Source organism: Oncorhynchus kisutch, linkage group LG22 (assembly GCF_002021735.2).
Source record: "Oncorhynchus kisutch isolate 150728-3 linkage group LG22, Okis_V2, whole genome shotgun sequence".
Taxonomy (NCBI): Eukaryota; Metazoa; Chordata; class Actinopteri; order Salmoniformes; family Salmonidae; genus Oncorhynchus; species Oncorhynchus kisutch.
Window position 1 is genome coordinate 40,371,375 of NC_034195.2, and position 17,352 is coordinate 40,388,726.

Here is a 17,352-nt window from a genome sequence, read left to right on the forward strand (position 1 = left end):
ACATTGTTCACAGACACTTTTGTCCGCCCAAAACTCTTAACGCCCAAAAAGTGAATAATATAACAATATTTCTAACGTAATGATGTGGGAAATGGTCAGTGGGGAGATGTAAAAAACAATGACATTTGTTTTCCATTTTGTGATGTTGTTAAACTGTGTGGACCAAATACTGTAACTTGGAAAGGATACCCCCTTTATCTGTCAAGTTTTCATCCAATATGATGTGAATACAAAATGAAAAGTGATGAAGACGTGTGATTTTAGTTTTCTAGTGAGATAGTTTTTGATATCCTTTGCACATTAAGTAGCCACGCCCCGAGTGAGGTCAGAGAGCTTGTCAGCATGACAGAACGCCCCTTTTGACCAAGAGTGTATAAAGGCTTGGAAGAGGAATCAAACTTTAGACCAGGAAATGTGAGGCGAGAACGATATGTTTTAAATGGTTGAAACTCTGAACCTCAACACGAGGTGAAGAAATAAACTTACCTTCTTTTAGACCAGAGAGACGAAGAGCTGCAAGCTCATGTCCATCGTGGTCCGAATCCTGAAATACCAACACGAGGAAGAGGCGAGAAGCTCACTTCAGACCATCACTGGTACAGCTGATTAGCCGTCTTAAGTCAGATATCGAGAAAAGCGAATCTAAGTGAGACTATCCTACTATGCTCATCACCGAATGGGAACCGTTGACAAGGCTGGTTATCTTCCAGAGTGAACAACAGACGGGAAATTAAAGCCATACAGCTGGAAGGCCAACAACTTTCCGAGAAGGCTTGGTTCCGACCAAGATAAACGACGAACGAAGGCATTTCACACAAATAAATTTTTGCAGATCCAAGGTTACGATCGTTCAGAATGAGTATTTGATAAGAGGTAATGATTAATAAGATGACTGTTTATTGATTAAATACCTTAGAGTTTAATTCAGGAGATGGTAACTCTAAAACAACTTCTTCAGTGATGCCCCAAATCCTAATGAGTGAATTGTTACATGATTAATACATAAAAAATAAAAAAATTGTTTTAATCAATTGGGTAACAATTTAACATAGTGGATTAAATAAATAAGTCACCAGATTAATGAAAGTAAAGTCACGACAAAGGGTATGAATGCCTACTACTCCACTAACAGGGATGTCTACTCCAACTGCAACAAAATAAAACACCCCGACTCCTGCAGGCTAAAAACATCCCTGAACGGTGTCTGTGTCTCAGTGCCCCTATTCCCATCTCCCCTTTCAACAAAATTATGCTCCCTCATTCCTACAGCCCCATAGGATCCCATATAGGAGAACTTGAGGTTAGGGAACTATGGCACATCCTTGGCATTCACACAACAGTACACCAGACTGCAAACTTCTACTTTAAAACGCTTTCTGTAAGAGTTTCCGAGTATTATTCCATGAGTTCCCCTTAGCGTCTCTCCAAGCCTCCCATCCTTTAATCCCAGTCATATCTGCCCTCAGATCTGAGCAAGCAGATGCAAAGAGATTAATATTTCAAATCTGTAATCCGCCAGGGTTTACTTGGATCCCTGTTCACATGTAATCCACGCTCAGATCCAGAGATCAGGGCAGAACAGTTGGATCTTCCATAGCTGCAGCTAGCACAGCAGAAGTGGCTAGGATCGGGATGGGCTGGGTTAGGGTGGCTGGCTACATCACATGTCAGATGGTGTGAAAATGGCTGCCTCAGGGATCAGACTGAACTCCTTCAGTAGGGGGCAGCAGGTAGCCCTGGACCTGACAGCACTTGCTGACACAGCCTATATTGCATCTCCCCCATGAAAAAAAAAAAAAAAAAAGGTTAAACTTTTACAGTTCATTCAGGTAGGCTACATAACTGCTCTGGTTGACTCCTCTTCCATTCAAACAGGCTTGCAAATGACTACTTATTTGCATCGGAATCACAGCCCATTTTCCAAACTAATGGGGCCCCTACTGTATCCATGTAAAATACAGTTGTTTACCCTATGGGCCTACGGCGTCACTAAAGGTTATGTTCTCCTTACAAGGACATTCTCTCAGAGAGGCCAGGCTGCATCCCCGGAGGCCAGGCAGGGGATTAAAACGAACGCCAGCCCTTTGTAGCATTTACTCTGGCTGGCTATAAGCTGATTTGCGTGTGGGACAGTGGTTTAAATACATTTTCTAAAAACCCTCCTCTCTGGGTAGAGGTTGCAGTGGTTTGATAAAGCAGCCATGTTGTGTGAGAACCAAGGGGAAAGGTGTCGATCTTTTGGGAGTAACATTCGTTGGTTTTATACGCGAGTCAAGTCAATATGCATCTTAGGTTATAATCAGTAGTAGACCCTCACTGGAGTTACTGAAGCCATACAACTCTTTTCATTCTATATCTATTTTCTCAAAATAACATATGGTAAAGCACTAATAAAAGCCATCTCCAGCATCAGGCTAAGTAGATCACCTTCAGAAGCTAGCAGCTAAAACACCTTGAAACGTTGTCATAAGACTAAGTGCATGACCAAAAATGAACAGTGATTTCTGCAACTCACAAGAACAGAGCATCAGCAGATAACACCGAAATAGATATTTCTAGTCTAAATATTTAGGCTACTTCATATAAAAATACAAAAACACCAAACCTGAGACACCAAACTGTCCAAACCTGTAGTTCTCACCTTCACTCCCTGTGTGAAAACCGAAAACACCAATTTATCCTGTAGAGACCAGAACTTCCCAATAACCTGCACCAGTCACGTTGAAACTAAGACCGTAGCTGTAGAGCTTTGAGGTGTTGTGATCTGTTGTCAGGCGTGTTATACAGCTCTTCACCCTCGCCGCAGGACAAACACACCAACAGACACACCCACATTCCTCTGAGGGAAAGGTAGGCCTCCCCTCCTCACAGGAAAAGGGTAGAAAAGGTAGAACAGCTATTTAGCAACCCTTCCCTCTAGGTAGTTCCCATTATGCACTAAAGAATGCTGTGTTAAAACCCCTGAACAAACCAAGAGGTAAGTGATACGACCACACCCACTGTTAAACCCACTGGGCTCCTGAGTGGCGTAGCGGTCTAAGACACTGCATCTCAGTGCTAGAGGCGTCACTACAGACCCTGGTTCGATAAATACCTCTAACAGTGTCAGGTAGAGATGAGATCCTTCAGAAAGGGAATCATGCATTTCTTGGACCAAGCTCGTACACTAGTGTAAAACACACATCTCCTCGTCTCCCTGCAGAGTCTCAGTCACATGTGACTTGCTGCCACCCAACATTGTCTGTAGAGGTCAACATGACACAGCTTTTTGCCAATACAAATACTAGAACTGGGAACTCAAGTCATGTCACAGGCTGGCTGACTTTGCTTCATTTGTCTTTTTAGCGCCATAAAATAGTGAAAGAATAATTGTTTTTTGTCCTCTTATCCAAAGTTAATGCTTTGCATAAATGTATGCACTGGCCTGTACAGATTTTCCAATATGTCCATGGACACTGGACTGGGTGTTCTGCAGATAACCTAATAATGTAAAGTCTGCTTATGAAACATTAACAGAGACGTTCCTGGTAGTCAAACACTGAAGGGTTCACACTGACATCAGGCTCCATGCTGAGCCAGCCAGCCCAGAGCTGCCTGAGGGATTGAGCCAGTTAATGACATTACTATTCATCACCTCTCCATTACCAAATGAAAAAGTCCTTCCTGACAAGAGAAAGACATTTACAGAAATCTGATGCATTTAGATTGTCACATTGAAAGTCTGTACGTAGAACACGTACTGTAGTAGTGTTACAGTTCTAATGTTCGTCTAACCTTCCTCAGTCTACTCAGTAGTTTCTGAAAAACAGAAGCTGACCTATAAAAAAAGAACACCTGCACTCTCCATGACCTATACTGACCAGGTAAATGCGATCATCTTGAACATATTGCACACACACATCACTTCCTGTTGAACGCGGAACGAGGGAGAGCTCGGTTTGTTGTTTTGGAAAGTTTTGAGTCTATTGAAAAAGTTCAGTTAATAGCCAACTACCTTTTGAATTTGGATCCCGCGACGCGGTTGGTATCAGTTGCTGGGATCGCTACCATCTATCCAGTGATCCTGCCGACCAAAGCCGGGTCTGAGGAGCTGTTTGGCGTAGCAGCTAGTATAGCTGCGTTTTCTTGAGGGCTTGAATGCAGCCTGCGACGCAGTTAGGAATTGTAGCTGGGACAGTGGATTGCCACGGGCTTGAGGCTGGCTGTCTAGATCCCTGCCATTTGTTGTTTCCAATTTTCCAGTGACCTGCCCTGTCTGGAACTATGAGGAGTACCAGCGTAACGTACGTTGCTACCATGACAATGACCAAAGCAGGCGGGAGTAGCGGTGAGGACAGTGGTGTCTCACAGGTGAAGGATCTTTTAAATAAAAAAATATTTGCTGGTGACACTGTCAGTGATTTATTTAGAATTCAAGGCACTCTTAACCAGCATGGCAACCACATCCTTCTGCAGTGATAGTCCCACTAAGCGTAAACCAGATGGAATGGCCTATCATTTGTTTATCAACAGGACAATGACCCAACACACCTCCAGGCTGTGTACGGGCTTTTTGACCAAGAAGGATAGTGATGTAGTGCTGCATCAGATGACCTGGCCTCCACAATCACCCGACCTATACCCAATTGAGATGGTTTGGGATTAGTCAGACTGCAGAGTGAAGGAAAAGCAGCCAACAAGTGCTCAGCATATGTGGGAACTCATTCAAGACTGTTGGAAAAGCATTCCTGGTGAAGTTAGTTGAGAGAATGCCAAGAGTGTACAAAGCTGTCATCAAGGCAAAGTGTGGCTACTTTGAAGAATCTCATATTTTGATTTGTTTAACTCTTTTTGATTACTACAGGATTCCATACATGTTATTTCATATTTTTGTTATTCTACAATGTAGAAAATAGTTCAAATAAAGAAAAAGCCTTGAATGAGTAGGTGTCCAAACATGTGACTGGTTAACCTGCAAGTAGAAGATAGCCTAGTGGTTAGAGCATTGGGCTAGTAACCGAAAGTTTCTGGATCGAATCCTCGAGCGGATAAGGTCAAAATCTGTCATTCTGCCCCTGAACAAGGCAGTTAGCACACTGTTCCCTGGTAGGCTGTCATTGTAAATAATAATTTGTTCTTAACTTGCCTAGTTAGATAAAGGTTACATATAAAAATATATATATATAAAAAATAAAAAAAAATACACCATACTTCAATAACACTTGACATAATATCTCCTCTAAGCATTTACAGGGATAGTGCAAACAGTCCGTATCTAAATAATGTGTGAAATTCTTGAGTGTATGTGATGTAAACAGAGGTCTACTTTCTTGGGGACCTGAATATTGACTTTCTTTTTTAAAATCAAGCTGTCCCCTCAAGAGGAAGCTTCTCACTGTAACCCTATCGACATCGATGAGACTGCTGTAGAGAAGGTGGAAAGCTTCAAGTTCCTCGGTGTACACATCACTGACGATCTGAAATGGTCCACCCACACAGACAGTGTGGTGAAGAAGGCACAACAGGAGGCTGAAGAAATTTGGCTTGGCCTCTAAGACCTTCAGAAACCACGAGCAAGGCACTCCAGAGGGCGGTACGGTCTGCTCACATTTTTACTAATACTGTAACTTTGTTGTTAAGCTGTATCCATACCCATTGGATGCAGTGATCACAATATAGTGGCTATATCCAAGAAATCCAAAGTTCCAAAAGCTGGGCCTAAAATAAGAATAAATACAAAAAGATTTTGCTGTGACTTATGTGGATGATGTAAAAAAATATTTGTCCGTCTGATGTGATTAATGAGCATCCAGATGCTGTACTTGATGAATTTATGAAATTGCTTCTTCCAATTATTGATAAACATGCACATGTTAAGAAACTGACTGTTAAGGCTCCATGTATTGATAAAGAATTGAAAAACTATTGTTGAAAGATGGTGCAAAAGGAGTGGCTAATAAGACTGGCTGCACATCTGACTGGCTGTAAATTGAGAAATGTGACTAAACTCAAACAAAAAATGAACTGTATTATGAAGCTGAGAAATTATATTTAAAAAGAAAAATGGGAAAAAATGTATTTTAAAGTATTGAAGTTATGGGCAAAAAGACAAATTTAACTCCATCTTTCATCGAATCAGATGGCTTATTGATCCCAAAACTGTTGCCAATTATTTTAATGATTCCTTCATTGGCAAAGTGGGCAAACTTAGGCAGGAAATGCAGACAATGAACAGTGAGCCATCATACTCATGGATTTTAAAAAACAAATAAAGAAAAGCATTTTAAGTTTACATTTTGTGAAGTTAGTGTGGGAGACGTGGAAACATTATTGTTATCGATCAATAATGACAAACCTACTGGCATTAACAACTTAGATGGAAAGCTACTGAGGATGGTAGCTGACTTGCCACTCCCAACTGTCATATCTTTAATCTGAGCCTAGAGGAAAGTCTTTGTCCACAGGCCTGAAACCAAAGTCATTCCGCTACCAAAGAGTTGTAATGCGGCCTTTACTGGTTCTAACAGCAGACCTATCAGCTTGTTCCCAGCTCTTTGCAAACTGTTGGGGAAAAATGGTGTTTGACCAAATTCAATGCTATTTCTCTAAACAAATTGACAGACTTTCAGCATGCTTATAGAGAAGGACACTATGTACTGCACTGACACAAATGACTGCTGATTGGTTGAAAGAAATTGAAAAGAAGAATGTGGAAGCTGTACGGTTAGATTTCAGTGCAGCCTTTGATATTATTGACCATAACCGGTTGTTGAAAAAACGTGCGTTATGGCTTTTCAACTTCTGCCATATTGTGGATTCAGAGCTATCATTAATGGAAGCTTCTCTAATGTCAAACATGTAAAGTGTGGTGTACCACAAGGAAGCTCTCTAGGCACTCTACTCTTTTCTATTTTTACCAATGACCTGCCACTGGAATTAAACAAAGCATCTGTGTCTATATATGTTGATGATTCAAACACATAAGCATCAGCAAATGAAGTCCCTGAAACCCTTAAAGAATTGCAGTCGGTTTTGGAATGGATGGCCAGTAATAAACTGGTCCTGAACATCTCTAAATCTAAGTGCATTGTATTTGGTACAAATCATTCCCTAAGTTCTAGACCTCAGCTGAATCTGGTTGTTGAACAAGTTGAGGAGACTAAATTACTTGGTGTTACCTTAGATTGTAAACTGTCATGGTCAAAACATATAGATTCAATGGTTGTAAAGATGGGGAGAGGTCTGTCCAAAATAAAAGATATGCTCTGCTTTTTTGACACCACACAAGTCCTGAAGGCTCTAGTTTTAACCCATCTTGATTATTGTCCAGTCATATGGTCAAGTGCTGCAGAGAAATACTTAGCTAAGCTGCAGCTGGCCCAGAAAAGAGCGGCACATTTGCTCTTCATTGTAATCAGAGGGCTAATATAAATACTCTGTACGCCTGTCTCTCTTGGCTAAGAGTTGAGGAAAGACTGACTAGCACTTCCTGTTTTTATAAGAAATGTTGTGTTGGAAATTCCAAAATGTTTGCACAGTCAACTTACACACAGCACTCACATACACTTACCCCACCAGACATGGCACCTTGCCATCTGTTCATAGTCCCCAGGTCCAGAACAAATTCAAGGAAACACATTATTATACAGAGACATGAGTACATGGAACTTCACTTAAACACTGCACCTGTACATAGCCCATCTGTAAACAGCCCATCTACCGACCTCATCCCCATACTGGTATTTATTTATTTATTTTGCTCCTTTGCACCCCAGTATCTCAACCGGCACATTCATCTTCTGCCGATCTACCATTCCAGTGTTTAATTGCTATATTGTAATTACTTCACCACCATGGCCGATTTATTTACTTAACATCTCATTTGCACTCACTGTATATAGACTTTGTTTTCTTTTGTTCTACTGTATGTTTGTTTATTCCATGTGTAACTCTGTGTTGTTGTATGTGTCGAATTGCTTCGCTTTATCTTGGCCAGGTAGTTGCAAATGAGAACTTGTTCTCAACTAGCCTACCTGGTTAAATAAAGGTGAAATAAATAAAAATAAAAATAAAGCAACACCAATAAGACCTATCCCCATGTGATATACTTGTGTGTGTACTGACAAGTATGTGTAACAGATATGCACACACTACAATGTTAATGTTTTAAAATGTATGTCAAATTGTAAAAGTCTTGTCTGTAATATATGTTTTGTTAAGTGTCGGATCACAGTAAGACTAGCTGTTGCCATAAATCAAATTGCCATAATAGTGAGTCTGGCTGAAACAGAGGGGCCCCATCCAAACAGTACCTCTCAATTGGTGCCGTATGATGAGTTGCAGACTGGGGTTGACAAGAGTGCCTCACTGCCTGGAGTGACAATGGCCCACAGTAACACAACGACCATTCACTAATCAATTGGATTAACCAATATGGTCGCAGAGAGAAGTGCAGGCTCCATGAGGACCAAACCCAGTGGTGAGACAATTGTCAGTGACATAAGATCTCCCAATCAGGATTCCCCCATTTCCTCCCTCATCCAATTCATCCACTACTGCTGAAGAGCAACAATGCAATTCTAACCTAAAGGAATAAGACCGTTTAAATGTAGTTTTCATTCAAATGTATAAAAAGGATCCAGATAGCAGGACTGTGCTTGGCCCTGAAGCATCTTACAGAGGTACTTCAGACCAGGCATCCAAAAGGTGTCCCGCACCAAAGGTAGTGTTACTCTGTCAGTGTATGTGACGCAGGTTGCATCAGACAGCAGCGGTAGACACGGACCTGGGTTCAGCCATTAGCAGCAACACCACAGAAGACTGACGCAGGGATGATATTGTAACCGTCTCTTTCCTCCACTGGGGGATCTGATCTGGGTTTAGTTTTTACCAGGGGACAGAGGTGGCACTGCTCTGGGAGGCTATAAGTAGGCCAGTCTGGCCTCCGGTGATTTTTCAGAGGATTTATTTCAGGGCTTCCTCTGCTCTGCCGCACAGCCAGTCACTGTAGGACGAAGAGATGCACGCAGCATTCCAACACAACAGAAGAAAAACGTCTCTTACATAACATGGCGGAGGGCTGTGCAGCCTGACGTGTCCCGACTAAGACCAGAATGCTCTCAGCACCCCCACCCCCCGAATAGGGTTGCAAAATGACTTTCCTTAAATTCCCAGTTTTCCAAAAATCCTGGTTGGCGTATTCCGGATTTCCAGTTTATTTCATCCCGATTCCGGGAAACTCCAAGCGGGATTTCTAGAAAACCAGGACATTTGGGGAAAGTTACTGGAATTTTGCAACCCTACTCCCAAATATGATTTGTGCCTGTGTTTCTATGCAAATTCTTACCAACATCAAACAGTAAAATGTGAAATTATATGGGCTTTAGTTGACTGACTGAGTTGCCCAGTTTGAGCATATTTGGCAAGCAACTTTACAATTGTGTGCTGTAACTAAGGTGTCAAGCACTATTTGGGTGAGCAACATAAAGAAACTAGTCATACTAGTCACATGAGCAGTGAGGTAGACACACCGAAATAAAAATACAACTTTAATATTACTGCATTCAGTGTCTGACCATTTTAGCCCCCGACAACCTTTTTTTGTCTTGTCACTTCCCAGCGACAGTTCTATTAAACGGACGACAAGGTATGTAATACAACATGGCTGAAGTGCCCCGTCAGAACACACACAGCAGTTTTCATTGTGCCCTGAAGGACAGCAGTTAGTGTAGTCTGAAGAACAGGACTGTGTCAGACAGAAGAGAACAAGAGAGACTGGGAGAGAGAGAGGGTAGGTGTGGGGTGGGGGGGTTCTCAAGGGCAAAGTTCAGATAGCGACCTTTCCACCAGCCAAGTTTAATACAGAAACACCCCCTCACTCTTTGACCAGCTACATAGGGTATTAAGCTCTCACACAGTTACAGCATGTCCCAGACTCAAACCCTTCATAGGGAACAGCTTCAAATGCAGTCATACCATGCTAGTTCATTTTGTGTTGGAAGCTGTCTTTATTCAAAATGTCTCCCTAGTGTATTGCATTTCCCTTACTTACTCAATCTTCCCCTCCCCCTCACATGGCTGAGTCAGATTTATGAGATGCTGGTGTTGTTGTTGCCCAATGAAGTGAACACAACATAATCCTTTTTGTTTCCTCATGTAATTAAACAGTAGGCATGGTCAAGGTCAGAGACACCAATCACAGCAGGAGGGGCAACTGTCACAAGGAGGGCATGACGTACCTGTCCTCTATTTCAAATCTGCCTCCTATCAGATTTAGTGATAACTTCGACCAATCAATCGCTCAATAAGACTCAAGAGGCAGTTTGAGTTAGAGATGATTTCCTCTGAGTTATAAAAAGGTGCAAGATTGATGATTTTCCCTCCATCTTTTGGACAATTTCTGTTCCAAGTACTCCGTCAGAGGACCGTGGATGGTTCTCGTGTTCTAGGCACTGTGCTCAAAATGTCAACTCAGATGTCCACACACCCTTCACGGTCAAGCGAGCTGAAACCAGATCCAGAAACGGGAGCCCTTCTCTGCGGTCCGGAGTTAATCAATCCTCTGGACCACCTCTTACTATGATCAAATGTTCTATACAAACATGCGCCACCAAAAACCACAAGATAAATGTCCTACCTGAAAGTGACTCGGCTCACGCAGCAACTACACAAGGACTGCTTCCCTGAGCACGGCAGAAGCGCAGACAGGGTCCAAAAGAGAGGAGAGAAAGAAGAGAAGGGAGGACCCAGCTGTCGAGAAGTGGACCCACACACCGCTGTCAGAGTAATGAAGCTTTATCTGCGCTGCACAGGAGATCTCACTGGCGTGTCATACAAACCCCCACCCCTCCCTCTTTTTCACTCACCCTCTCCCTTGCTGCTGTCCCAGCCTATGGTCTATCCCTGACGTAACATTTTAATCATTTAGCAGATGCTCTTATCTAGAGCAACTTACAGGAGCAATTAGGATTGCGTGCCTTGCTCGAGGGGATTCGGCTCGGGGATTCGAACCAGCGACCTTTTCGGTTACTGGCCCAATGATGTTAACCGCTAGGCAGACTGAACCCATATGGAAACAAGAGATAATGGCTACCCTAGCAGTTTATCATCATCATCAGGTCATGTGACCTTGCCACGGTGCCCTCATTCATGGTGGTAGAACGAAGCCATCTGTGGCGCAGTAGTGCTCTACTATAAGACACAAGCTCAGGCCTCCACAATATATAAACAGAAAATGTCTGTAAAACATATCATCCCCCCCCCCTTCTGCTTCCTGATATTATGTTCAAATGATTGCAATGGAGGAGGTCTTCAATTTCTTTCTTAAAGGAGATCGGTTCTACCAACCTTAGGTATTAGTATTGTTTACGATAGGACATCAAGAAATAAAATGTACTGTTGTTGACAGTACAATAGGGAGAAAAACAGAGGGACATAGATAGGAAAGTGGCCAAGACTACTCAAACCCCCATCGCCAGGGGGATGTGGTCTGGAGTCGGGAGCTTTGTCTGCCACACAAGACTCTGGCACACGCTCTAAGGGTTTCTTAAAACCCTGCACACGTCGCACCGAATGTGGATCTAGCGCTTATCTGTCGATCGTTTTAGGGACCACCCACTGTAGACGTCTGAATTTAGACATTTTTAAAGCCATTCTACATGTAAAATCAGTGCGCACTCGGTTTGAAAATTACATTGAGGTGCTAAATATTCTCGGATAGCAAACCCTATTGATGTGTAAGCCCTTAGGCGGTCTTACTTGCTGACTGAGATCTAACACACACAATTACATTACACGCATTTCCCCTGACAAATCATTACTCAGACTGGAAATGCTGCCATGTAGTCAAGTCATCTGAGGCATCAAAGGGTGTTTGAGTGAATGTTTATTTTCTGAGCAGAGTTGAGTCGGTATTGTAGTTAGTACTTTATCATCTTAGTTAACTACATTACCGACTCAACTGCCCTGTGTGTGAGAAAAACAAAAGTGTTATTCATACACATAACGTTGACCGCAGTCATTTGGCTGACAAATAACAGTCATCCAAAACTCCATGACTGTCACAGCCCGAGTAATCATCACACACACACACACACACAGCTATTTGTATTGACAGCAGAACCACTTTCTACAGGACTGGTCAGACTTCTGGGTTGTTTCATTTGATTTCATTCACTTTTTGACGGCACCCTTTTGATTTCGAACAAAACTTTTCATACATACACTGCCAAAAGTATGTGGGCACCTGCTTGTAGAACAACTCATTTCAAAATCATTGGCATTGATATAGAGTTGGTCCCCTCTTTGCTGCGATCGCCTCTCAATCTTCTGGGAAGGTGTTCCACTAGATGTTGGAGCATTGCTGCGGGGACGTGCCTTCATTCAGCCACAGAAGCATTAGTTAGGTCGGGCACTGTTGGACAATTAGGCTTGGCTCGCAGTCGGCATTCCAATTCACCCCAAAGGTGTTCGATGGGGTTGAGGTCAGGCCTCTGTGCAGGCCAGTCAAGTTCGTGAGAATATTTCAAAGATAAATACACATCGCAGAGGACGAGAGTTCAATAGAGTACTAACGATTAATGGAAAGTGTTTTTTCTGTAATAGGGGATTCATGATCAATGGGTCAGAGACATGGGAGGAATTTCAGTCAAGGACTCATAGCTACATAGCAAGTTCTCCTTGGTCCAAATTGTTTATACATTGAACCTGAAATAGGATACTTGTTATTTGGCCAGTGGCCCAGTTCTATTGCAATAAATTCTAATTGGTCACCCACAGGCTAGGGCTGGGTTATAAAGCACATCCTGTCCCTTTGTTCTGGGAGAGAATCACAGAAGAGAATCACCGAGGACAGGGAAGAATGAACATCTACCTCCCCGCATGATTTGTTCTCTTTGAATAAACCTATTTTCCTCCCCCTGATTTGCATTGGGGTTATTGAAGAGTAACATCAACTGCTAACAAGTTCTTCCATATCGATCTCAACAAACCATTTCTCTATGGACCTCTCTTGTGCATCGGGGCATTGTCATGTAAAACCGCAAAGGGACTTCCCCAACCTGTTGCCACAAAGATGGAATCACAGAATTGTGTATGCTGTAGCGTTAAGATTTACCGTCACTGGAATTAAGGGGCGTAGCCCAAACCATAAAAAACAGCCCCAGACCATTATTGCAGTCAGGCACCACTATGCAGTCGGGCAGGTAGTCTTCTCCTGGCTTCTCCAGAGTCCAATGGCAGCGAACTTTACACCACTCCAGCTGATGCTTGGTATGTTGCATGATGATCTTAGGCTTGTGTGCGGCTGCTCTGCCATGGAAACCCATTTCATGAAGCTCTCAACGAACAGTTGTTGTGCCGACGTTGCTTCCAGAGACAGTTTGGAACTCGGTAGTGAGTGTTGCAACTGAGGACAGGCGCTTCAGCAATCCCGTTCTGTGAGCTTGTGTGGCCTACCACTTCGCGGCTGAACCGCTGTTGCTCCTAGACGTTTCCACTTCACAATAACAGCACTTACAGTTGACCGGGAAACTAGCAGGGCAGAAATTTGGAGAACTGACTTGATGGAATGGTGCCATTCAATGACGGTGCTACATTCAAAGAAACTGAGATCTTCAGTAAGGCCATTCTACGGCCAATATTTAACTATGGAGATTCCGTCGCTGTTTGCTCGATTTTATACACCTGTCTGCAAAGGATGTGGCTGACAGCCGAAATCCACCAATTTGAAAGGGTGTCCACATCCTTTTGGCCATGTATTGCATTTTCCCATGGTCGAAGTGGTCAGAAACTGAGTTTTTGGACCTGAATGCCAAAAAATTTAGGCGATAGAGGGGCTTAAAGTCGATGCATTTTGCATACCTCACCCAACCATGAAACATCCATGTTTTCCCTCACTGGAAAAGATAAACGGTTGAGTTTGATATCATTTTAAAGTTTACAAAAGCAGGGTTGTCAAACCACTTAATTTCTTGGAGAAAAAAAAAGAATTTCTTAATGTCGATCAGATATGTTGTAGTTTAGACCCTACTATACATAATCAGAGTTTTCCCGCCATCAGTTGAGACACAGCATACTCTTGAAATGAGGGTGGGTGGCATTTCAAGCATAGAAATATAATTCATAGACTAGCCATATCCCTTCAGACCATAGTGTTAACTTCCTATTACTACCACAAAGATGGCCACTGGTCCACCCACCGTCGAATGTCAACTTAAAGGGGAAAGTATATTCCATCTATACTTCTATGATTTCAATAGATTTCCTATGTAAGATTTACAGAATAATTTAAAACTGATAATCCCATTAATGTCAACATTCTCTGATGTGTGGAACCATGTGAAAAATTGACATTTCAATTTTATGTACATGTCAGCCAAAACATGACACCCACCCTGTTTTCAAGAGTATTCTGAACAGCAGTTAACACTGATGGCGGGTACAACACAAAAACCTACGATTATGTAAAATAGGGTCTAAGTTTCAACATGTGCAAAAATACAGAAGTCGGATGGCGTTTTTAGATAATGACTATTTGAGATCCCCATTTGTAAACTTTTTACAATTTATATTTCCATTGATAAAGACATGTCTCATGGGTATGTAAAATGGGTCAATTTTGAGAACCTCCATCTCTTAAATGTTTCGGCATTCAGGTAAAAAAAATAAAAAATAAAACACTTCTACCATGGGTGAATACGTATAGACCGCTTCGTTCAAAATATAAATTAAAGGGGTGCGTGCGGTCAAAAAGTGATTGAAATCAAATGGAACGACACTTCTATCAGTTCCAATTTACATAATGAGAAAATCTGGTGCATTTACAAAGGCAGCAATTATTACCTCGTCTTTTGACCAATCAGATAATATCTCTTGCCCATAATTGGGCAAAATATGAGAATTGGGCTGCCTGTCTAAACACTGCATATTTAGACTACATTTCACTTACACTAGGTTCACTTAGGATTGCCAGAGTTTTAAATGAGTCCCGGGTTTATTAAATGCTGGGTGGATTAGAGGACAGGTGTCAAGCAGCCTCTCAGCACTTCACAATTGAGCCCAATCTACACTGAACAAAAATATTTAAAAAACGCAACAATTTCAAAGATTTTACTGAGTAACAGTTCATAAGGAAATCAGTCAATTTAAATAAATTCATTAGACCCTAATCTATGGATTTCACGACTGGGAATACAGACATGCATCCAATGGTCCCAGTCACATAGGGCGACGCACAATTGGCCCACTGTTGGCCGGGGTAGGCATTCATTGTCAATAAGAATTTTGACAGACTTGTCTAGTTAAATTTAAAAAAGGTAAAAAACAAATACGATTGCAAAAACATTTTCAAAGTAGGGCCATGGATCAGAAACCCAGTCAGTATCTGGTGTTACCACCATTTGCCTCATGCAGCGAAACATCTCCTTCACATAGAGTTGATCAGGCTGTTGATTGTGGCCTGTGGAACATTGTCCCACTCCTCTTCAATGGCTGCGTGAAGTTGCTGGATATTGGCAGGAACTGGAACACGCTGTTGAACACGTTGATCCAGAGCATCCCAAACATGCTCAATGGGCGACATGTCTGGAAGAACTGGGGCAATTTCAGCTTCCAGGAATTGTGTACAGATCCTTGCAACATGCAGCCATGCATTATCATGCTGAAACATGACGTGATGGGCAGTGGATGAATGGCACGACAATGGGCCTCAGGATCTCGTCATGGTATCTCTGTGCAGTCAAATTTCCATCGATAAAATGCAATGGTGTTCGTTGTCCGTAGCTTATGCCTGCCCATACCATAACCCCACCGCGGGGCACTCTGTTCACAAAGTTGATATCAGCAAACCACTCACCCTCATGATGTGTCCCCAGCACAAGGTGCACCTGTCTAATGATCTTGCGGTTTAATCAGCTTCTTAATATGCCACACCTGTCAGGTGGATGGATTATCTTGCAAAGGAGAAAATGCTCACTAACAGGGATGTAAACTAATTTGAGCACAATATTTGAGAGAAATAACCTATTTGTGCCAACCTTTTTTCTGGGATCTTTTATTTCAGCTCATAAAACATGGGACCAACACTTTACATGTTACGTTTATATTTTTGTTCAGTGTAGAATGGTGATAAACCAAGCACCTTTACAACAATTCTTTACCTACAAGAACATTCACGTTAACAAATTATGCACTTAGGTTTTATCGTTATGTTCTAGCTTATCAAAATTCATTACCAACAAAGACAAAATGCCCTTATAGCCAACCATGTACAGTGGATATCTGGCGCCCTACTCTGGCTATACTGTGTACAGCAGCCAACAGGTCAAGGCTGAAACATTTATATGCTTGAACTTCGTATGAGAAATTAATAAGTGGTTCATTCTTGGTCCGTCCCCTGTCCCATCCTACCAATATGTACCACCCATCCCCTTGTCCAGTGTCCACTCACCCATCCTCCCTGCTGGATGATGTAGTCTGCCTCAGCCTCCTCCAGGAAACGGACCCCCAGAGGTAGCAGGTGGGCCAGGATCTGTCCTTCTCCCTGGAGGGCCTGCAGCAGCACCAATGGCACCAGCACCTGTGGACAGGGGAAGGCAGTGTCCCGTTCAAGACACTGTCCAAAAGCAACCAGGATAGGTAGCCGCAAAGGTTTCCCGAGTGGCACAGCGGCACTGCATCTCAGTGCAAGAGGCATCGCTATAATCCCTGGTTCAAATCCAGGCTGTATCACATCCGGCCGTGATTGGGAGTCCCATAGTGCGGCGCACAATTGGCCCAGTGTCGTCCGGGTTTGGCCGGGGTAGACCGTCATTGTAAATAAGAATTTGTTCTTAACTGACTTTCCTGGTTAAATAAAATAATTTTTAAATTTTTAAAAACAAACAGGCAAAGGGGAGCTTCCACCATAACGTTTACACCTATCAGATTCTTCAGATCGGCAAATTCCATAGGCCAAAGAGCTAGGGGGAAAATCGTATGGGTTGTTTCTGAGCTAGACCTCATAGGTTGTTAGTCAGAGTCAGTAACTGCAGGTGAACAGTAGAGAGATCCCTCACCTTGCTCCAGCCACTCTGCGTGTGGCAGGAGATGTCTTGTGCTGCTTCTCTGAAATGCTCGTAGTCCAGCGGGCTGTCAAACAAACACACAGGGGCTCAGGCTGGAAACATAACAAGGTTGGTTTATACAAGTTCACAACCTGCACGCACACAGAAACACCCCTCAGTGATCATTCATCAGTGACCTTGAAAGTAATTTGAGAAATTGAAATGCATGTGCCATTGAGAGCTGGTTTATAAATAAGACTAACCTAGATTAGACACACACCTAGCCTACGTGATATATGAGTAACGTCCTTGCATTTCTGTAACTTGAGAA

At 42.6% G+C, this 17,352-nt stretch overlaps 1 protein-coding gene across 1 annotated transcript in view; it reads right to left on the minus strand.

The window, feature by feature from the left end:
- bcl2l13 (BCL2 like 13) overlaps positions 1-17,352 on the minus strand; it is a 37,956-nt gene that overhangs the window by 5,703 nt on the left and 14,901 nt on the right. Inside the window, exons 5-6 of the mRNA XM_020456404.2 lie at positions 17,034-17,106; positions 16,427-16,555 (exon numbers count right to left, since the gene is read on the minus strand). Of these exons, the coding sequence (XP_020311993.1) occupies positions 16,427-16,555; positions 17,034-17,106 (202 nt within the window). The remainder of the gene's footprint in view (positions 1-16,426; positions 16,556-17,033; positions 17,107-17,352) is intronic.